At 35.4% G+C, this 22,857-nt stretch overlaps 1 protein-coding gene across 7 annotated transcripts in view; it reads right to left on the reverse strand.

The window, feature by feature from the left end:
* Positions 1-5,753: 5,753 nt before the first annotated feature.
* The window catches only part of NEK1 (NIMA related kinase 1), a 50,515-nt gene continuing 33,411 nt past the window's right edge, over positions 5,754-22,857 (reverse strand). For 4 of the 7 annotated variants that reach the window (XR_010884397.1, XR_010884398.1, XR_010884395.1 and 1 more), the window contains 14 exons: positions 22,259-22,432; positions 20,383-20,448; positions 20,068-20,302; positions 18,151-18,303; positions 17,072-17,263; positions 16,353-16,467; positions 16,068-16,150; positions 15,000-15,217; positions 12,447-12,601; positions 11,172-11,383; positions 9,802-9,935; positions 9,388-9,520; positions 9,127-9,216; positions 5,754-7,345 (listed from right to left, as the gene is read on the reverse strand). Coding sequence is in view for 1 of the 7 variants with exons in the window: in XM_067297896.1 (XP_067153997.1) it covers positions 7,332-7,345; positions 9,388-9,520; positions 9,802-9,935; positions 11,172-11,383; positions 12,447-12,601; positions 15,000-15,217; positions 16,068-16,150; positions 16,353-16,467; positions 17,072-17,263; positions 18,151-18,303; positions 20,068-20,302; positions 20,383-20,448; positions 22,259-22,432 (1,884 nt within the window). In the remaining 6 variants the exon portion in view is untranslated. The remainder of the gene's footprint in view (positions 7,346-9,126; positions 9,217-9,387; positions 9,521-9,801; positions 9,936-11,171; positions 11,384-12,446; positions 12,602-14,999; positions 15,218-16,067; positions 16,151-16,352; positions 16,468-17,071; positions 17,264-18,150; positions 18,304-20,067; positions 20,303-20,382; positions 20,449-22,258; positions 22,433-22,857) is intronic. The other 3 variants (XR_010884400.1, XR_010884399.1, XM_067297896.1) reach the window with 2 other exon arrangements.

The following is a 22,857-nucleotide window of genomic DNA, read 5'->3' on the forward strand; positions in this document are numbered from 1 at the left end:
GTGGTCTTATTAGTCTGGATCCACAACAGAGAGAGCTCTAGCTAATCATTAATAGTGTCTCAAGTTTTCTGTCTTTTCGATACCCCACCAAATCAGTCAGTTCTTCAGAAAAAGGGTAGGCTACATACATTACTTTTTCAAAACTACTCTGATAACATCTAAAATAGGTGTAGCAGCAATAAAACAAACAGCAAGGAGATCTCTTGACTGCTGATGGGGAAATTGACAGAAGGAAGAAAAAACATCCCTAAAGTAAGCCAGCTTGAGATTTAATGTTTTATTAAGACAGAGAGAGAATCACAGAGTTTTTGCCTAAAATCTAATCAAGGGAAATTGATAGTTGATATCCTATATTCAGGATACAGCAAAAATGCGTACTTCATCCCTTTCTGTAGAGAAAAGATTACCATCAGGACTGTCTGTAGGATACAGCAAGAATTAGGATATGTCAAGGATTTGATTACGGTTCCATTATACTCCAAGCACATCTGCATCAGCTTGAGCCACAGTGCTATTTAAAGCCAAACTTTAATTTCTCCTGGCTGACTACAGTCCCTAAGGGAATGTTCATCAGCCAAGCATAAGTGACTCATACAGCGCTCCAGCCTCACACTTGATAAAGGCAACCTCAGGGGTGACACAGAAAAGAACTGTCATAGCCATTCTGAAACTAAGCAACTACTTCTTCTGCTAGAGTTTTCCAACTGGGCCAGCCACCTCTTTTGGGCCTTTGCTGTGCAGCTAACATGAAAAAAATCCCCAACAATCAAGTCTTTGGCCCTGTGAGTTTTTAACTGTAAAGTTAAAAAGAAAGTTAATGGAATTAGTGATTTAACTAAATCACATCTTGGTTTGAAAATGTCTTGGAAATAAAACCTTGGAAGAGTGAGCCAGATCAGAGGTGCTCAAGACAAGCAGTTTAGCAGTAGCTGAACTCTTACTTATGTATATCCCAAGCAAGTACAAATTAATATTATCCATATGCAAGTAATTCAATTAAGGCTGTAGTTGCTGAAGAAGTGTTTTTAAGACTCTTGCACAAGCCAGCCATTCAAAGTGATGCTATTTGAAGTGATACTCATCATCTCAACTAGAAAGCAGATTAACCTGGAAATGCATTTGAAGTGTGTATTGCATTAAAACACAAATTTAATTTAAAGGAAGAAGCTCTTTATAGTTTTTAAAAGCAGTATTTGCACTCTAGAAATTGTTCTATCTAGACTGCTATGATAAAAATAGCAAAACCAAGCATTCTAGAAATTTTATACTAAATTTTAGTCTATATGGCTTTCCATTTTTTCCTCATGAATGAAAATGGAAAACACCAAGAGCTAAGGTGAGACCTGAGAAAGCACAGGATTATTTGGGGGGGGGGGGGATTTAAAAGGATTGAAAATCAAATTTCTATATTTGTGTTCACTTTATCACCAGTAGCAAATTAAGACTAGCCTGGCTTTACTAGAGCTTTGATCAGGTGCTTTTAGGGGAGAAAAAAGGTCAATCAGTAATTTAGTTAGAGCACACTTCTACTCCATCTGGTCGGAGGAAAGATTGTTACCAAATCCAACCATACGCAACCATCGCAACCATTTTGTTCTGTTCATATTAGCATCTGGTCATTTGGGGAAACTGGACATGCCATGCCATTTTCCCCATTCTCTCCCCCAAGAAAAGGAGTGCAAGGATTTCATTACTAATACAAGCTCTCTATCTAGAGGCTTTTGCTGCTCAGCTGGATAATTTCTTCCTCTATCTCTAAGCAGTATTGCTGTGTTTCTGATTTGTCAATATGTGATTTGTCAATAAAACTTTTCTTTTTTTTTTTAAATAGATTTGTGTTTATGCTTAGTGTTTTCAGAACATAGCCTATACAGGGAAATACTTGTAAAATAATTTACAGGAACTTAAGAATTTGCACACTGAATCAGACTCACCATCTACCAACTTCAGTACCCTCCCTGCCTGGAGCACCAGGTAGCCCCACATCCTTCCAAGAAAAGTGCAACCTTCCCACCCTCCTGCTTCTAATCCCCCTGTATATTCCTCAGGGATAATTTGTTTTCTGTGATGGTGATTTCCTTGCTGCCCTTCAATAGCCAGAACCTGATACAAAGCAATGGAAGCATGCGGGTTTATACCCACTCCACCTTCATGATACTGGGCAACACGGTGATTTCTGCACACCCCCAGAGGGGCACTGTGCACACCTATCCCCACTGCCACTATTATGCTGCCACCTGGCCCCACTGTGGGCTGGCACCAAATCCGACAGCTGCAGGTGGGTGGTCCCATCTGGCACACAGACCCCAGAGACCAGTTCCCACTGGGGAACTGCAGGGCAGAGATGGAGCTGGTCTCCTATGAGGGAAAACTGATGTAAATGCTGCGAAGAAATGAGAGGTGTTAGACCTGCAGATGTTCTGGGGAGAAGGCAGTGATTTTTGAGAGAGATCAGAAGAGGTACGTACAAACTGCATGTATGCGATCTCCAGAACAAAATACAGATTTCTCTTGCCTCAGAAAAGGAAATGAATGCAAAATTCTACATCTTGCATATTATGGTGTGACAAAAGTCCAACTGTACAACAGTTTTTAAGGCCTATAAAATGTATAATCCCTGTGAAATAATAAAATGAGGCTAGTTATACTTTGCTATGGCAAACTAAGGTGAGATCCACAAAAAGAAGGGGGTGCCTAAAGTGAGACTGCTTACAAATTCAGGCATCTAATTACAATATTATGAATCTTAACTCTTCACATCTGGCTGCCTAAAGGGGAAAGGAGCTTAAGTGTTCATCCGAAAAATTTCCCTATTCATTTGAAGTTCAACTTTTTGCATACTCTGGACTTTACCTTATGGAAGTGATGATACCTCCAATCTTTCCTCTGCCGTTACATAGCTGATGCAGGCCTCACGTCCAGAGCTCAGACTCAGGAGGCTTTGTCAGACTCAGGAGTTCAAATCCACATCTCCTGCCTCTACAGCACAGCATCTGAGAAAAAACACTTACTGCTCAGTGCTTGACCTAATCCCCCAAATAGTCTAAAGTTAACACATGACAGAAGCAGTGGTATGAACTGGCACTCTAGTATTTTTATAGCGAGATGGGACAACCCAGCTTATTTTTTTGTTTTCAGTACAATTACACAAGAGTTAGTACCTACAAATACTTCAGATACTTTACAGTAGAACTTGCATCTACTACTGTGTTGAGCAACAGGAAAATTTCTGTATGTGGAATACTATGTTGAATAACAGCTTACAGACAGGACTTTCTCTTCTGTAATTCATCTGCTTAATAGAGATCAGCAAATTTTAGATTTTGTTAAATTCTGCTCATTTCAATTAACTATGCTACACATAGGAATGCAGTGGAAACAAGTTATTTGTACTCTAGCCCCACCATAGGGGCATACCTAGATTAGAAGCAAATTACAGCAGATGAGCAACTGAATTGATTTTTAATTCCTTAGAGGCACATTATTTAGTATTGCAGATGAATGCATGTAGAAGTGCTTAAGTAGTATCTAAATTGGATATTTAGTGTCCTCACAAATCATTAGGCATGTTATACATTGTGCTTTGAGAGCATAACTCCTTTAAGTGCAGAACATTTTTCTCTTTTAATCTTGACCTCTAACATTAATCCTCTGCTCATGGTATTTGTTTCTTTTTAAACATGAAGTAAACCTCATCCCAATATTTCAGTAACAGCCCTTTATAAAAGTCAATTAAATATCTCTCTCATTCAAGAATGAGAAGATAGCAAATAGTAAGAAAGGCTAAAAAGCTTGTTTGACATTAGCATGAACGTGGACCCAAAATAAAGCTTTCAACTAAAATTATACAATTTATTTGATGATCTTTTGATTGTAAGAAGGTCTGATACCAGGTTAGTGAAGTATTCTTCATCAAATGGAATATTCAGGACTTACTCTGTAATAAATGCACAATTTTAGAGGAACTTTTCTCCCATTTTTTAACCCTAATTCAAACATTTCGCTATGGTTTTTCATCCAGCATTTCGTAAATCTGCAAGATGTAGAGACAGAACCGTGCTCTGCATCCTCCCAGTTGTTGCTGCCCACTGGTCTTCCTTGCCATCTCAGTGCAGTTCTGTATAATGCCGACGGGTGAGGCTGCATCACAGGTATGGTGCTGTTTATCACCATAAAGATAGACTATAACAAAGGGTAGGTGGGTATGAGCTAAGCAGTACACAGCCGGGGAAGCACACTGAGAACCTAAGTTTAGTCATCAGTACTTAAAAAATTACTTAGATTCTAACTTTTCTTTGATCTAAATATATAGTCAAGCATATTACTTCAATATACAACAGAAAGCAGCTGTATTAAAAACATGTTTGAATGAACATACAGCATTCCTGCACAAATCATAGCAAAAGGGAGACACAGGTGCACTAAAAGCTGAAATATGAATTACTGATAAATGTTGTAGATGTCTACAAAAGCACACAGACTCTTGTCAAGAGTATTGTACATTTGAGCTTTGGTCAGCCATTCACTTATCAAAAACACCACAGAAATGGTAGTTATCTGTTTTGAGTTTGACTCAAGGTGCCTAACCAGGTAATATACTTCTCTGAAGTACCTTCTAGTAATAACTTCAAATACACTCTCAAAGTTAAGCAAACAGGAGAGTGAAAGCCTCTTCAGGCTCTTTTCTTTGAAACTGATTTTAGGCACCAATCAGCTAATCAGCCAAAAATACTGTTCTATCAATATCTCAATTTGCCATTAGATTTACAACAGAAAATTCTTTATAGTGAATGTAATATTATGAATGCAAGCCAAATACTTAACAACTAATTTCAATAATTTATTATTCTATACAGACCAATAAATTGTCCTGAAAAGTCACAGTCATTGATGCCGTTACAGTGTACATTAATCAGGCTTTAATATTTGAGATAAGCATATTACTTTAGCAGACAAACTTATTTACTGTGTCAATTTTAAATTAGCTCTTGAGGGATTTGAAGGATACTCAGTATTGGTTGGCAGGTTTGAAGATTATTCTCCTCAAAGAGCTGTGCAGAATTTGCATATTTTTCAAATCATTAATTGGTAAAAAGCTTTACATCTGTAAAGCTTGAAGTCTGCAGATTATGTCCAGACATGTTCTCTTCCTACCAGAAGCAAGCCAGCAGACTGCATAAGAAATGAAGAATGTCAATAACGATGTGATTTAAGTTTTAAAAGAATTAACGCTCGCCCCCCCTCCCCCCCAAAAAACCCTTCTTGACTTCAGAAAGACTCTATCACCTCAGGAAAATTAACAGTTGTAGAGCAGAAGTATAACAAAGTTCACCAGTTTTGTGTTTTTTTTTTTTTTTTTAATTTCTATATAATTAATCCATACTCATTTAAATCTAAAGGTTTGAGTCCCCCCCTTCACAAGTGTGGATGAGATGTGATTTGAAAAACAAAACTAAAAAAAGAAAATAATGCAGAATCATTCTTCATTAAACTCTTTAGAGCGTATTTGCTAAATGTCATGGATGATGTGGCTCGTGAAGAACATTTCAGTGCTGAACAATCTTTTGCAACAGAAGTGGATGGAAAGAAGTCTAGTGAAGAGCAGCAAAAATTGAAGGAACTTAAAAAAGAAAAAGGCAAATAGAAGGAAAGGGAAAAGGAAGGGAAGCAGCATAGAGCAGAACTGGCACTGTTTCCAACAATGAACATACTTTCTCCTTAGATGAAGCAATAGATGCTGATCAAAGAAATAATGATATCCAAAATGTAGGCAATATATTAAAAGCATTTACTAGTACTTGTTCTTTCAGAGTTCTCATTGCAGGTTCCCAGGATACAGCTGCAGTAGACTAGAATTTGGTCTACCTTCAAGAATCATATGTTAAAACACAAAGCAAAAAACCCAAAACCACTTTTCAGTGGACAAAGTTTTAATAACACAATAAAACAATTATACAAAAATCATGTACATATTTTGACAGTTATAAATAATATACATACTAGATTTCACTCTGTGGAAAAGTAACTTTAGACAATTTTAGATTATTCTGACTGGCTGTTACTTCACAGTGGCTGAGAAAAAAACCCCTACTTTCTCCAATAGAGCAGTTGGAAGTTGGAAGTTGACAGCTCCTTTCATCTAGGACAAGAGACTTATTGTATGAGTAAAGCTAGTAAAGCTTTTCCAGAGACAATAACTGGAAAAAAACAACATGCCTAACTTCTGCCCTGTATAGTACCGCTCTGACAGAAGGAACAGTGCAAGGAGAGGTGAGCAGAAGAAATCTGGGTTTTTTTGTTTGTTTGTTTTCCTTTTCCAGGGGTCAGGGGGAGGAAATCAAGCTACAAAATGTTAGCCAAAAGCCGACAAGCATTATATAGCATTTGTGCCTGCAATATTTTATTTTCATCCCTGTGGCTGCTGGAGCTCTGAGTATAACAGCAAGAATTTAGAAACAAAGTAAATAAAAAAATCCCAAGAAACCCCTTTCAACCGCTTACAGTATTATCAATAACCAGATTGCAAAATTCAAAGAACTAAATATTAGGGATTTTGGGGAAGGGCTGGGGGAGGGAAAAAGGAAAGAGGAAGAAAAATACTGGAAAAAAAAATCTTCTAGCTCCAGATGAATTGCACAATCTCAAGAAAATTCAGACATTTCAGTGAAGATTGAAGTATTTTTTCTTTTGCCTCACTTTGCCTCAATTTGGAAACATCATTTTGGAAACATCAAGATATTTCCGATGACACTGGTTAAGAAGTGACGGAAGCCTTAAGCTTCAAAATAAAATATATTTTTATTAAGAAAAAAGTGAAATACTCAAACTGGACCAGTAGATTAAGGCGTTATTACATACAGCCACAAGGGTCAATAAAAATGAAGTAACTTCTGTATGTAGGCATAAAGAGCATGCAGGTAAACAGCTAGAAGTGGATACTTTCACAACGTGGTAATCTTTCCAATCGATCAAGCCAGCTGCTGAAATGGCAAAGATTCAGTATTACATGATAGGTCTCAGTTTTGTATCAGAACATCTTCAGGCATTCTTCTCTGTATTTAAGTTTGAATTTGAAAGATGAATTACATATATGTTTTTTCATTTTGGGCAAGTAATAGTTAATGAACACATATGCAAGAACACGAAAGAAAAGTATAAATATCTCAATTTAAAAGGCATGTTTCTCCCCCTTTTTCATACAATCAATATGCTTTTCTTGCATCTTCTTTTTCCTGTCCCATGTTACAATTTCCTGCTACAATTGTTATTCCACTGTGCAGAATTCAAACGCTGATATGTAGTACAGCGTTAAGGAATTTCCTGAGTCAGGTTTATTCATCATTATCTGTAAAAAGCAGAGGGGGGCAGGGGGGAAAGGAGGCAGAAGATAAAAATCAGCCTGGAGTAAGAAAACAAAAACTTAGAGAAAAAATTTAATAAGCAATAATAGAAGAATTCATTAAGTAAAAGTCAGAAATGAAGACCTGACTGATACCAGAACTGTCTTGAAAACACTAGGGGTACAAATAGTGAACAACAGTGAACATCTTTATTGGATTAGTAAATTTCTTAAGGTAGTTGCATCTCAAATTGCCTGCTTCACTTGGTCTTACATAAGAAGCTGTCAACACAGGACAATGTTCTTAGTAAAGAAGAGTATAGATTTTTTAAATTCTTCTTGAGGAGTATAAAACTTGAGACAGAAGCTCCTGAAAATGCTTCTGAATGTCACTTGCCCTCTGTTAACCTTTATTAGCATAGTTTTTTTCTTTTTAAATCTCCAAAATATAGAATTATTTTTTTCCTTTACATTTTCATATGCTTTTCACACATTTGTAAAATAAAGTAGAACTGAAGCTATTAAAAAATAGCAAGTTGTTAATCAGCATTTGGCAAGATCAAAGTCAGCTCATCTAACAGGATTCACTCAGACAACAGCTTACAATTCAAAAGTATGCCAAACATTTTCAGCAAATTGTCATTTTAAGCCTTTAGTACTAGTTTTAAAATATCCTTAAGGCAAAGTGTTAAGGAAAAGAAACTGGTAACACTTTTTTTCCTGTTCTATATTGTCAGTCTCCTGGATGCTTGAAAGAATAACTACCACAATAAATCTTTCCAATTCTGTTAAGTCAATCGATTGTGGTTGAAATAAATTTTTTGGACACTTTTTTGTCATACTTTTATAATATAGAATGAAACCAACATGGTACTGGTGTTCTGACTGACTGAACTGCTCTGCAACACTAGCAAAGAAAAATTGGGAAATATAAACAGTGATTTGTGTTAGGAATTCCCCCCCCCTTTTTTTTTTAATTAAGAATTAATGTGTTTTTAAAACTAGTTTAAGAGGGTTTTTCCCCCCAAAAAAAATTTATATGTAAACACCTTAGAAAGTCATAATTAGAATAATCTTACTTGAGCCTTTATTCACTTGCTTTTGCAACAGATTTGTAAAGGAATTTAAAATATGCAGAAAATAATAGAAGTTGAGTAACATGTATTTCAAAATTTTAACTATATAATGCATTAAATACAATGATCAATATATTAACAATATATTAAATTTCCAATGTCTATAGAAATAATTTGAGCTATTTCAGATTTCTAAATTATTTTTTTCAGTAAAGGTTTTCATCATTAGAAAGCTAAAATTACATAACTGCAATTTATTTCTTGGCACCAGTGTTTCTCATTGATTACGGGCTGTATGGTGTCTCCTGCAGTGACCCTCTGAAGACCCTGGGTAACTGCCCATTTACTTAGTAAACTGCTAATCTAGGGAGACTCCCACCAAGACAAATTATCTTCATGTATCAATGAGCTGCCTGAAAACTAAGATAGATCGTATCTCCACCCCAAGTTCTTCTAGGCAATAACAACTATACAATCAAGAACCAAGTGAAGCTCTCCTTTCAGAAAAGTAGTGACACTAGTTCAAATAATACTGCAACCCATTAAAAGAACAGTTCTGGAAAGAACAGTATGATTTTAGTTAAAAAACAAACAAACAAAAAAACAATCACTAACTCTTAAAATTATTTTTAATGTTGAAAGTTTTATTCTGGTCTTTGATCTTCCCTATTTAAATGACTGTTTTCCAGAAATTAAATAAATATATTTCACCTTTAAGATGACATCTGTTATTATTATAGGTGACTGTACATCCTGTTACATCAGTGGTCAGTGTGCTTTATCAAAGTTTGCCATGCTTTGCTGCAGCAATAAAAATACCCTTTGTGAAAAAAGTGAGTTTTATCAATTTAACCAATCACTACAACAGTAAAGCACAGAGATGTTTTAAAAGTATAGTAGAACCTATTGTATATAACCAAGAAAGAACGTATGACAAAGACAACCCATAATTGCTGGAATCTGTTTGATTACCTTCCTGGTAGGCTCCGTCTGCCATTACTAGGTGAAGTATTTTGGCATACAGGTGTTTGTGTTCATTTCCCAGAATAGTCTGAACTATGGTTGAACAAGCATCAATATTTTCATCTTCATCTTCATGTATAGCCTAGGAGAAAGGACAATCCATGTGGCCAAATTTAAAATGTACATAAATAGTTCACAGATTTATTCAACGCAATTCACGGTTAAACCCAAAGCTTTCCTCTTTAATCCACTAGCATGGAATTTTCTGTGTTAATATTTCTGCATGTTGAAACAAAATAAAAGACTAAAGAAATGTGTTAATTCTAGTCACACAGTGCAATTAGTTACTGGTGCAAGTAAACAGCCTTAAGTACATTCATCTTGTTTCTTAAAATATTTCCCACTTGAGGTTATTTCACAAACCTTTATTTTATCATAAACTTCAATGAATTTATCAAAGCCTATTTCCTGCTCCAGGTTATATCTCAGCTCTTCCAAATGGCTGAAGACACTATCACATTCTTCACATTCACTGGCAATCTCTCCATCACTATTATCTATAAAGAAAGAACGAGCAATGGTTAAAAAAAAAAAAAAGTTCCCCCACATTCTGAATATGTTGTTTCCATGTACCTAAATTTGACATCTACACAGCCCTCTAAATCTAATGAAAGCAGCTAAGCTCAGGAGTGTTAAATGATGTGGACAGATATTCTGAACAACCTGCAATGAAAAAGGGACAGTCCATGTCTTGACAGAGTCAATACATTCTGAATGCTGAATGGGAAGCACCTAGCTACCTTCTCCAAGAAGGGTTCAGCGGCTGTAATTAACAATGCAAGATAGAATCCTTATGTAAAATCCTATTAGCCAACATGATATAAAATCCAAACTTTTGTCTAAGAAACATACTTTCTCAATAAATGCTTGAAATAGGAGAGATTCTACTCGCATACCTGATGTACATGAAAAAAAAAAGGTATTACTTAAGTTTATTTTACTTTAAAACACTCACTGGAATGCATTATCTAGATTAGGAGTGTTATTTTACAGGAATATTTATAGATCTTCAATTTAAAGTTGTGTCACTTTGCATTACTGAAGACAATAGCTATGGATTAATTACTGATTTTATACATCTTTTTATACCTATATTTATAAACACACACTATTTTAAAACAGTAGTAAAATACTGACATCTCAACCAGTATTTTAGAAACAGAACTGATGCTTCAGTACAGCACTGTGTATTGATTGCTAATACAAAACTCTAAAAGCAGTGACAGTTTTTTATACCATTTTTAGTTTGACTGCATTAGTAGCTATTTTGGGAGAAGGACAAGGTTAATAACTTCACGCTCCTTTTGAGTGCCCATTGAATTACTTAATTCTAACAGAAGTTGGATCTCAGACACTCCAGTCATGTCAACTGCTATTTATTTTTCCACTCTTACACTGTAGTCATGAATTATTCATTGAAAAAAAGAGTGTCTTTGATCTTCCTTGAAGACAAGTTTTAGGTGACTAGAGAAAAAATGATTTATAATCAGTGCCTAACAAGTAGCCAACATTTAATTTACAGCATTGATTGTTGCTTAGATGTTGACCTTGACATTCAGAAAATGTAAATATCTGGTTTTTTTCTAATTTTTGAATAAAAAGCTATTAATTAGACCTTCATTTTATTACAAGCGTATAATGCAAAAACCTTCTTCTGTGTTTGTATTGTTAACATCAGTAAATAAGTCTTACAGATAAAAAACAGATAAAAACAGGTATCAGAGAGATTATACCTGACTGCCATTCTTCATTAAGTGCACTTTCACTGCTGGGGTTATTTTCATCTTCTTCATCCAGCTCCATACCATTTTTTATGCATTCTATGGCACTGGCTTTTAAAGTAGATTCCTCCTCTTCACTGAATTCCTCACTAGGCTGCTCCCTAAGTAATTGTTCCATTGAGGCCCGGAGCTCCTGCAAATCTGTATCTGCCTCTCCAAACATACTAAAATAAAGTGATATAAGATTATGTAATTAATACTCTACAAGACAAACTCTAGGAAGAGCTCTTTTCTTTTATTAAGACAACTGGAATAGCTGAAAAATATTTTGGATACATAAGGTTATTTTTTTCCTATCACACCACTGGTCTAAATAAAGGAATCAGCACTTTCTACAGATTCTTAGACCAGTATGATTACAGCACTGCTATCACTATATCATGCAAGACACAGGGAATAAAGATCTGTCTAAACAGACAATGCATAAGGCAAAAGCACTGAGTGGGCTAAGGGGAAGGGTGGCAGAAATGACAAAGTTATAGCAACAGGGAAGATAAAGGTATTGCTCAATTTGACTTAGAAAGGAAGCAAGTGAAAAAATTTGCGAAGTGGTGGGAAGGGGGGGAGAAAAAAAAGACAATTAACAGTCCTGCATTTGATCCAACATTTATACACTATAAGAAAATGCTGGAAAGAAATTAAGACTTTAATCCAGATAAAAATAAATTTGGAGCAAAAAATAGATGTAGATCTTATTAGAATGTATACAACACCTAATTTGATCCCTACAGACTGCTCAAGCTATAGGGAATAGTCAAAAACACCTTGGGTCGGGATTTTGAAGCCCCTGGAAAAATTTGGGGGAATTAGAGGATATCCTGATACAACAGTAAGGAGACAGAAGAGTAGAGTGCCCAGAACCTAAAAAGAATAGAAATATTCAAGAAATCTTTATTTCTGAAAGAGTTGGTAGCTGTCAACTTTAATCTGTTTCAGTGGAATGCAAGAAAAAGACCCACAGAAAAGTATCTTAGATAGAATTTGGAGCGGAAATTCATATAGTAATCGTAAATAGCACATCTGATTAACTTCTCAGTTCTCCAAATAAGACTCAGAGTGAATGGTGATTCGAACAAACAAACTTGCCTCCTGAAAGCAATGTAGAGTTTTAAATATTTGGTTAAAAATCCCCATGCTGTTATACTGTGTATAACTATTAGTGTCTAACCAAAAATATACTTGATATAAGATACCTTTTGAAACACTAGATAAACATATCACACTCACATATCCTCAGAATCAGAGGGTCCTTCTTTGGCTTGTTCATCTTCCATATCATCTATTTCAAGATCATCTTGATGCTGCACATCTGCTACACTGGGAACATCAACTAGAGTTCTGTACAATTTGTAAAGATCTGGGAGTGAGCATGTTCTCAACATCTGCAAAGGTAATAAAAAAGCCTCATGTTTGGTAATAAATCAAAAAAATCTGAGGTTACAAATTACATTAAAATCAACTTTTTGTGCTTTGTCTTTTGAGGGTCAATTCAAAAATAAAGATGTGTCCAGCACAGATAGCCCAATTATTGAAAATTTGACTTTTGAAATATAACAGAAAGCATTCCTTCCACCTTTTTGGGTTACAGTGACTGAAAAGCTTAAAGGAGATAGATAAACTGACATACAGATTCTGGTTTTGTGAAGATTTGTTCATTAGTTTGATGACTATCTTAAGAAAATGAACACTGTGGTGGATAAGTAACATGAATGCACTTGACATACGTTGTAAGCAATCACTTAAAACACAGCTGTGAATAGCTGACAAAGGAATATTTTTAAAAACTGACATTTATTATTTCATCTCTAGGTGGGTCAGTGAAAACATTAAGTTTTGCTTATGGGATATTTCAAAGCAATTTCAATCAAGAAGGAAGAAGCTTTTAACACTGATTCATTGCAAGGGAAATAAAGCAACATGGAAACAAAGTAACTGTTTGCTCAGTGATCAACAGGATCTCTTTTAAGTTGTCTAAGGACCCAAACAATATAGTAAATATTCAACACAGTGTTGCTAAAACAAGAAACAAGACCTCCTCCGCACTAAGAGGTTTCACCAATAAGCCTCACCTTTCTTCAGCATAGCTCTGAATACATCCATGTTCAGTGTTATCTCCTAGATTCTAATCAGTGTGTGGGGAGGGGGGGAAACAGACACCTTCCCACCTCTTCTCTGCTGCTATTTGTATCAACATTTATTTATATACACCTTTTTGTCCACTACAACCAAAGGGCAGGAGCAATTAGAAGATTGACCTTACCCCATTCATTTAAAAATTTCCAGGAATTCTAAAAATGCTTCTTTTCCTACTAGTCTGCCTTTGTTAGCACACAGGCCTGCCTCCAGCTAGGACACCAACTCTGCCCAGCTCCCTGCTAAGGGTTTTCTTAGTTTCCGGGGAAGAGCAGCAGCAGAGGTTATTTGGGAGATTCCATAAAGTTACATTTGCAGGTATTGCAGAGGATTCAAGTGTTTAGAACTTACTCTTGTTGCAACCAGAGTAAGGGAAAAGGGAAGAAAAGGGAATTTGTTGCCCTCTGTCTTTTAGCAAGTCGACTGCAGCAGTAACAACAAAACGCCTGTCACTGTGACAAACACGCCCAAAACACATGCCAATTATGCAATAACAGGTAACATAACTAAGGTGGTTCATATTATCCAACTGCCAGACAAACAGCTTCATAAACTAGGGAAGTTAATGGTGGACTAACTCTCCATGAATCACAATTAGAGTCATAAATCCATTTATGTGAACATACAAGTCTGAAATATGCTTTCAATTTGCCAAGAAGCCTTATTTTTCCAAAGATGCAGAGAGGACTGCGCCTGTGTTATGCTCCCTAGCAATACATCAACCAATTGAGATTACTCAATATTTGATTAACCATTAAACAGTGCAGCTTCTGTTCAGGCACTCAGAAACAAGGCTGAGAGTCAAAGCAAGACACATTTTTTCTTACCTGACATTCCACCACCTATACTTCATATTGACTGAATGCAATGCAGGTGTGCAAGTTTCTAGAGAATCCTTACCACACACATTTTCCCAAGCAGCAGCTCTTCCTTTATATTCTTTGCATGTTAGAATGAGGGCAAGTGCTTCATGTAATTTTAAGAAAGAAGCCAGTTTCATCTACAAGTTCCATAACTATTTTTAAAAATATCTTCCACCATCCTATGATCATTTCATAGATCGTGAGCTATCACTCACAGATTGTGAGCTACCTGTGTAACTTGTCAGGAAATGCCTTCAAAAAGGCAGTTAGTTCCATTCAGTCTTCAGTCTTCCTGCTTCACCTGTGGTAGCTGGTTAAATTCTACAGAAACAGTATCTATCACCTTGTTGCCAGAAATAACAAAACACCTTTACTGATCTGTTCAGTGTTTATGTTTCTGATGGTAAGGTGGTGGTAAGTTCGAAAAAGGGCACAAAAGAAAGCAAGCAAATCAGTGGGAATTAGGAATCTCCTCATAAACTCCTTCAGTTATATCCCAGAGAAGTAGTGGTATTCCTCCATAAACATTTTGAACATTGATTTCACCCTTCAGAATTCTAAGGCTCACAATGCTACGGGGCTCCTGCTGATACAATGAACACAGTGAAGGTATAACTGCATGGCAGACATTAGACAAATACAAACATCTGCTGAAACGGCTATGCCATCTGTTTTGGCAATGAAGTTTTTCAGGGTACGCAAGCCTCAATAAGAAAATAAAAAGAATATTACTATAGAAATAAAAGTATTCTTTTTGATCTGTGGATTTTTTTTTTTAACTTGCCTTTGGGTTGTTTGCATCAAACAGCCCTGTAGAAAGTCCCGTCAACAAAGAACTTTTGCCTTTAATTTTTGCTGGCGATATGGAACGTGAATGAGGTACCAAGGGTTCTTCCTGTGAAGACTGAGCTGAAAGAACTGGTGAGGCAGTTGGTACAACTGGGGGCTGTATTACCCTCTGGAATAAGGATTCGGGTTGCAGAGAGTCATTGGAACAAGTTCCTGGTGTGGTAAGAGAAAGTCTATTACAAATCTAAATAGATTAAAAACCCCAGGCTCTTAAACAAAAGGTAACTAAACTAAAACTAATTTATTTTGGCTGTACAATTAAAATGGAAAATAGATAGCACTATAAGAGTATTCATCTGTCAGATTATTTTAATACTACATTCTAATGTGAAGTTCTCCCATTATTTTTAACTTTCTGAGAATACACAGCCCTCAGATATAGTCTATTCTGCTCTCAGGTTTTCCTGTTTCTCATTACCTAGTGAATTACATTATGAACACAACAGATATCACAGGAAAACAAAGCGACTGTGTCATAACAAAACATAAATCAATGATACTTGAAAGTATTGCAGATAGATTCTGAAATTACTTCAAGGACTACTAAGAGCAAGCAATTCTTCTAAGCATTAAAGATAAGATTATCATTAGCAGCTATTTAAAATAGAGGCTTTTATCCAAGCTGCAAGCTCAATATTAAGTAGGTTTATAAACAAAGCAACACTTTTACCAAGTAAAATCAGTAGATTTTTTTAAAAACATTTTAAATAGTCCTTTTAAAATGCCATAGCATTCAGAAACTTGACATTCACTTGTAAGTATCAAAACACGGGCTTTTCCCCTGTTTGCATACATAATATAGTTTTGTATTTTCCCCACTTAAGTTTCCCTGCCCCCACAATTCGTCTTCCTAATCTATCAGAAATATGCCCTTACAAGTATGAACTAAAAAAGAAAAACAAAACAGAAAACCTGTTCTTTCAGGGTTAGTGCCTAAGTGAGAAAGGTACTCACAACTACTTCATACTGCTGGTTATAATGAACAAGAAAGTCTTCAACTGACCTTCTGGAGCTTCCTCTTGTGGTTGCATCTTGTCAAGGACTAACTTCTCAGAAGCCACCTCATTTCTTCTGTCACATTGTACCCTATTACAAACACCATATCCACGGGAAAAAAACATGAAAATAGTCATTAGTCTGCTGAAAAAATCCTCAGTCACCAAGTGCAGTAAAACTAACATGGCAGACAAACAATGAAGCGTTAGCTAAACTTTAACTGATCTAAATCTTACTCAGTTAAAATTGGTTCTTTGAACTGGAGAAAGAAGATAAAAGGAAGAGTACTCACTTATCCTCTTTCTCTTTTACCCACACATCATTAACAGTGATGGGAAATTCCTTGGTTTTGTGCTTTTTATTTTCTTCTGTTTCTTCCAACATCTCTGCTTCCAAATCATCAGGCTCTAAAATTAGTTAAATCAGACACCTCATTAAAAATAAATCCCAAACAAACAAAAAGACGTGACAGACTACAAAGAGGGTTTTTTTTTTTTAAACTTAAGGTTACATTTAAGTCCTTGAGCTTTAATCATTTTCTGTATTTCACAAGAACAAGTGAAACAGTTTGTAACCCCAAAACTAAAAGTTTGGCTCTGGTAAAAAATATATATATATATATATATATATATTCCAAGGGCTCCAAGGAACTCTGCCTTCTAAAAACCTCAGCAACCTTCTGCCAGATGTTAGCAAGGTGCTGCTATAATGTATATGGGAAAAGATCCCAGCACAATTGATAGGGAGAAACAAAAAAACCAGAAGCACTTCAGAATTCCATTAACCTTCTAAAGAGTTCTCTATAAGTGCACAAATTTTCTGGCATTTAACATAATAAATTAGTAAGTCAAATTACAATACAGGTGTAGAAAATACTTGGACTTATCTAAAAGCATTAAGAATACACAATGGCACAATTACTTATAGGAAAATATAAAGCTGTATAGGATCATTTTTTTCATCACTGAATTGGAATAGATTGTAATCAGAGTTACTAATGAAAAGACTTACCGTCCAGCAGAACAGGTTTGTACTGCACCTGGGTAGGTTCAGCTCTTTGAGAATCTTCTGGTACAGATGTTTCAGATTCAGCGACACCAACTGGTACTGAAGACTTGGCTCCCACAGTAGGAAAAGCTTTCTCTTCATTATTCTCTTTTATGATTATGGACTGATAATCTCCTTCAATACTGTCTGCAGCATCTAACACAAAATTATTCTATAGTTTAAACAGTGCACAGTGCTTTGGCAGAGTTCAATAGTAAACTACAATGGGAGTTGAGAAAGTTTTTTTTTTTAAAGAAAAACATATTCAGAGTAGAAAAATTAGCATGTTTTTTATTATAACTGCTATGAAGAGAAATATAAGCACTAAAAATCTCATTTTTGTTTTCTGTAACAGCAGGTGTTCTTGCTACAATGTAATTAGTACATGTGTACACTTGAAATAAATGTAAGTTGTACTGTTTTCTTGTATTTCAGTGTTTAACTTAAATCTTAACCAAACTTGATAAAGTAGAAAATGATCATCATATTTTACCAATTGAAGTCATGGGATGAAAAAGGCACAATAACATATAGCTTTCAGTATTATCTGAAAATATTTTTAAGGTTTATATAATTTAAATAAAACTGAACCTTAAATTTCTTTAGGTAATTACCATTTTCAGTTCTATTAAAATAAACTAATATTTTGTTTCCACAAAGACACACGTTCCAAAGCTCTGCACAACCTTATTGGATCTAGCATTTATAAAGCAAAAGAAAAGAGGAAGGAGAAGACAAATAGGCCATAGCAAAAGAGTGAGTGTGAAAAGGTTGTTCATCATAAAGACAAGGATGAGGAAGGAACAGAATTTGCATCCTTAAAAGGAAACATACTGTTTAAATCTGATCTATAGATTAAGGATGAGAATTAGGAGTTGACTATATTGAAAAGTTAGTGGCAGGAAAAAAAAAAGTGGAGAAGTGGCAGAGTAGCAGATTCATTTCATCTTAAAAACAAACAAACAAAAAAACCCAAAAAACAAAAAAGCTATACAAGATCAGTTCCTAGCTTTGCAGCACAGATAATTACTAGCAGTGCTTACCAGTTGTTACATCTAGCTCCTCTAGTAATTCAGTCTGAAGCTGCAACTCTGCTTCTCCTAAGATCTTCAGGACTGAATCAGTAGGGCTTTTGCCCCAGACCTTCCTGTGAGGTTCACCAATATCCAATTTAATTACTTCCCCCAGAATTTGTCCTGTAAGGATACAAACACAAATATGTTAGATGCTTTTGTTCACTTTGTATATAATAAAGGAAACGAAACAAAACAAACAACTTCCCCCAAACTAGAAACTACAAAGCCAGACCCATGCCATCTCACCCCAAGTGCAATAACCTAAAGACTGTGCTCAAAAGTCCAGAGTTTTTCTTCTGACAATTTCTTTTAGTACCAAAACTTATTAGATGACAGTTAATTTATTTGCAATTTAATGGCAGCAAGTCTTTTCAGTAAGTAAGGCACCCTAGGTAAAATAAACAGGATAAGAAGTGTTTAATACTGGCATGAGCTGACCTTAACTTCGTTTGATTAGAAATTTCATCTCTACTCCTACCAACTTGCTCATATGGAGGGAAACTAGAAAATGTTTGTCCTTCTTCTACCTCTTGACATTTGTTTCTGTTATTTCTTCCTCTGATGATAATAAAGAGTGGCAACATAAGAAAGAAGAGCAAAAGAGAGAAGTTTCTTGATCTTATGACAACATAGTCATAAAACTATTACGCTGTGAAGCAAGTTCATCACTCCCTCAATGATTATTTATTTCTGCAATGTGAAACAGCCCCAATAAGACACACTGAAACCAAGCAAAGGTCTTCCACACAGAAGACCAGAAAAAGCTGATAGAAAATCTGAAAGACAGTCTTGATCGAAACAAGCCCTCCTCCCCCTCAAAAAATCCACCAAGCTAAAACTGATAAAGGGTATAATGCAATGAAATAAAAGTAGCAGATATAAATTGAAAAAAAACTCAGGTTTTATTGCTCTCTTGACAACATAAAAGGATTTCTAAATTAAATAAATACATTAAATACAAGGAGAATTTTAATTTAATTCTATGGTAAATTTTACTAGTGTTGAGATCTTTATTCTGTGCAAATTCCAGGTTACCCACAGGGGGTCACAGCAGCCTGTCTTTTGAAAACATTCTAATCTGTTAATCAGAATTACAAATTTCATTTTTAGTTAATATTTATAGGTTAGAAAGTGCCCAAGCTTTTAGCAGCAATTTGACCTGCACTGTGCATCTCAGCCTATTGTTCAGGTCTGTCTGTGCAGCACATGCTTATTCATAAGAACATCAGACACAGATCACAGTCAGTCTTGACAGGATGAGATTGCCTACCCTATAAAATCTTTTTTGGTTTTACTAAAGAGTGGGAATAAGCATCACCATCGTGTATTTGGATTTAAGATTTTGTCACTGTTTTCCTTGCAAGACAGACAGGGATTACATCTCATCTTCACTCTATTTGTTGTCTTCTCCCTGAATTTTTTTTTTTTTTTTTGCATTGCATCTTAAGAAAATTGATTGATTTCTGCTGGAAAACAGCATCTTGTAATTGAGTCTTCTACTATAATGAGCCTTTAACACTATCAGAAGGAATGGAAGGAGAAAATTAAAACTGTTAAGAAGCTTGCATATATCTTAAGTGCTTTCCATTCTTTTTGTTCAATTAGTGCCTTTTTAAAAGATGCAGCTTGAAGAAAGTAACCATATATTCAATTAGGTAACTATTTGTTGAAAACAAGGAAAATTAACCCCCCGCAGGCCCTTTATTTAACTATTCAAACTGTGCTTTATTCTTCATATGAGGGAAAGTACAACCACCTGGTTTAGAAGCAGAAGACACAAAATTGCTAACAAAGGGATAAAAATAGAGCATGTGCTTTCTAAAGAACAGACACTACGCATGGTAAACTGATATACTAATATCACAGTGACAGAAAAGCACTTACGGTCTGTTCCAGAGAGAGTGTCTTCCATTGATAACTGAGCTAGAGGAACTACCAACTCAGATGCCCCCGATTCCCATTTTTTGCGATCTCCTAGAAGTGGATAGTTGTCTTCTTGCTGTTCCTTACCACCTTCAGACAAAACTGATTCAGAGATATTTTTACTCTCCTTTTTTCCTTTCTCATCTTCTTGGGCTTTAAGATTTTGATTCAATCTTCTCAGTATATCACGCTTATTCTGAAATAAGGGCCAACATACACTTAAAATAGTACATTTTTAAAAAGGAAAAGAAAGGAAAACTAAACAATTAGACATACTTGCATCGCAAAATCTGGCTTTTTTATTTCCTCTTCAGCTTCCTGGATAAGAGCTACATTTTCTTCCTTTAAATCCAAGAAGCATGAAAAACAATGTAGGACAGTATGTCAGAAAAATAATCTTCAGAATACTAAAAGATGTAATAGAGAAAAGTCCATTCCATTGACAACTGCAGATAGATTAAGACAGAATGTATGATACTTCTGTTTTTATGGTGCTTCCCAAAGACTGAACTTCAAAGACAGTTTCAGTCTTTGAATCGTTCACTATCTGAAAGTGGTGAGCAAAAGAATCAGACTCAGTTTAAGTAGACATGAAAATTCAGAGCACAAAACAGGTGGAGATGAAGCCAGATATGATATCTACAGCAAAATGCCACCCAATTCCAACTTTAGAAATGAGTAATTCTAGAAAAGAACAGCAAAGGGGCAAGGACAGAGTCAAGAAATACCCGTAAAGTAAAGCAGAAAGGAGAAGAGACAACTTCAGTTAGTGACTACAGCATATGTGATGTCAAGTCAGTAAAGAATAAGAAAACAACAGTTCCTTGATATCTGAAAACACATCAGAAAACTTGCCCAGATCAAGTTGACCGAGAATAGGCAGGTGCATAAGTACACTAAACTAAGGCAAATATTCCATTATGTGAAGTATTTCAGAGAAACATTCTGCATTCTTCTTGATTTGCCTCAATTACAGCAGCACTGCAATTTGAGCTATAGCACAAGGCCTATTGGGCCTCCAAAAGCAGTCAAGATGAGTTTCATTTAGGATGCATATTTACTCTTCAAAACTGTAAAATAGCAAATAGGTCATGAAACTGAAAATCGAAGGTGGAAACATAGAACTTAAACAAAACAAAACAACGTTGCGTACAAGACCAGTCTTTTCAAATTGCTCACTCTGTGCTACACAGAAAGCTTAATTTCTTTTAAGTCAGTTATAGTCACAATCTTGTGTTACTGTAAGACAAGCTAATCCACATGAAAAAGAAAAGTGCTAGTGATTTAAATATTTCTGTGTGTCGACACATGATTTTGTTTATTTTTCTAGCTATCAGCTGACAGCTTTCAGTGTAGCATAACATACATAAAACCATTTTACATAAAATTTCACTGTATTCCTATAGTCATAGCCTTTGGGGGTGTACACAGTATATAATTCTGCATTACGCTGAAACAAAGCTAGGTAAAAAGCAAAGTTAATGGTCAAATTAATGCAGATTGTATTCAAAACTCAAATCCTATACACATTCACGCATACGTTTAGTTTCACAACTGTTACTTACATTGAATAGGACTACACATGGTAGCCGAGGTAAATATGTAAGCATTTACAATACCAGGACCCAAGAACGTAAAAAAGAAAAATAAGGAAGTCCAACACTGACTCGGACAAAAAAAGACAAGACTATCAGATGCTAGTCTCTTAAACTTTTGTTATATTCAGCGCACACTTTCAAACTCACTGAAAACAAGAACTAAAATAAAATAGTCCTATCATTCAAAATTTATTTCGTCACTTCCACCAGATATCTTCCGACTTCAAGAGGCAGATGAAAACTCTGGTTAGTTGATGACTTCCTCCACTAGTCATGACTGCATTGATTAGAACTGAAGTTGCAACTCAGGCTTCATAAGAAATAAGCTGTTTTGTCCAAAGTGGATTGAATTATTAAGAGTTTCAATGTATCATCCATTTCAGCAGTTTCTAAGCTTTAAAAAAAAATTTTTTTTTTAATTAAAAGCATCTAGTATCCTTAAGCATTTTCAGATATTCTTTTACCTAATCTATACATTCTTCTAAAAGTGCTTTTTCAAACCAGTATATCTGCCTATTTTTTCCATTTCTTTTACCTTCTAGCAAAGTACCTACCACACCCACTTCCTTCAAAGCAGAAGTCATGGAGATGACTGGTGTATCAGGCTTCGGTGGAAGCTGTGGCTTAGAAAGAGATGCTCCATGCTCTTGTAGGCCATGCACAGGACTGTGTCCTATGGCTCCCATGTGAAAAGGCACATTAGGATTCTTTACTCCTTTCTCTATCAGCTGTATATAGTTTAAAAAAAAAAAAAAGTTAAATCTATAAACTAACTCAGACTAAATAAACTAAATTCTACTTGAAGCAGAATTTATGAAAATGGTTTTCAAGCAACCTATTTATATAATAAGTATCTTCATTAGAGAACGGCTAGCTTTAATATTTTGAAAATTAAAAGCTTCACACTAAAAACATAAAATGCTGAACAAAATTCAGAAGGAAGGGCTACTATAACGGTGGGAAGAAACCTTCTGCAAGATCAGTGATTGTAACTTTAAATTCAAAACCAGAAGGAGAGTTACGTATGTTTTCAGGCCACAAATTATCACAGCAAGAACAAATAGACAAATAGACCGTTGGCTTTAAATCATGATTGGGGAATAACAGATAGCAGTAAGGGATAACAATATAGAAGATTCCGCTTGACGATGTC

This window comes from Apteryx mantelli, chromosome 5 (genome assembly GCF_036417845.1).
Source record: "Apteryx mantelli isolate bAptMan1 chromosome 5, bAptMan1.hap1, whole genome shotgun sequence".
Taxonomy (NCBI): domain Eukaryota; kingdom Metazoa; phylum Chordata; class Aves; order Apterygiformes; family Apterygidae; genus Apteryx; species Apteryx mantelli.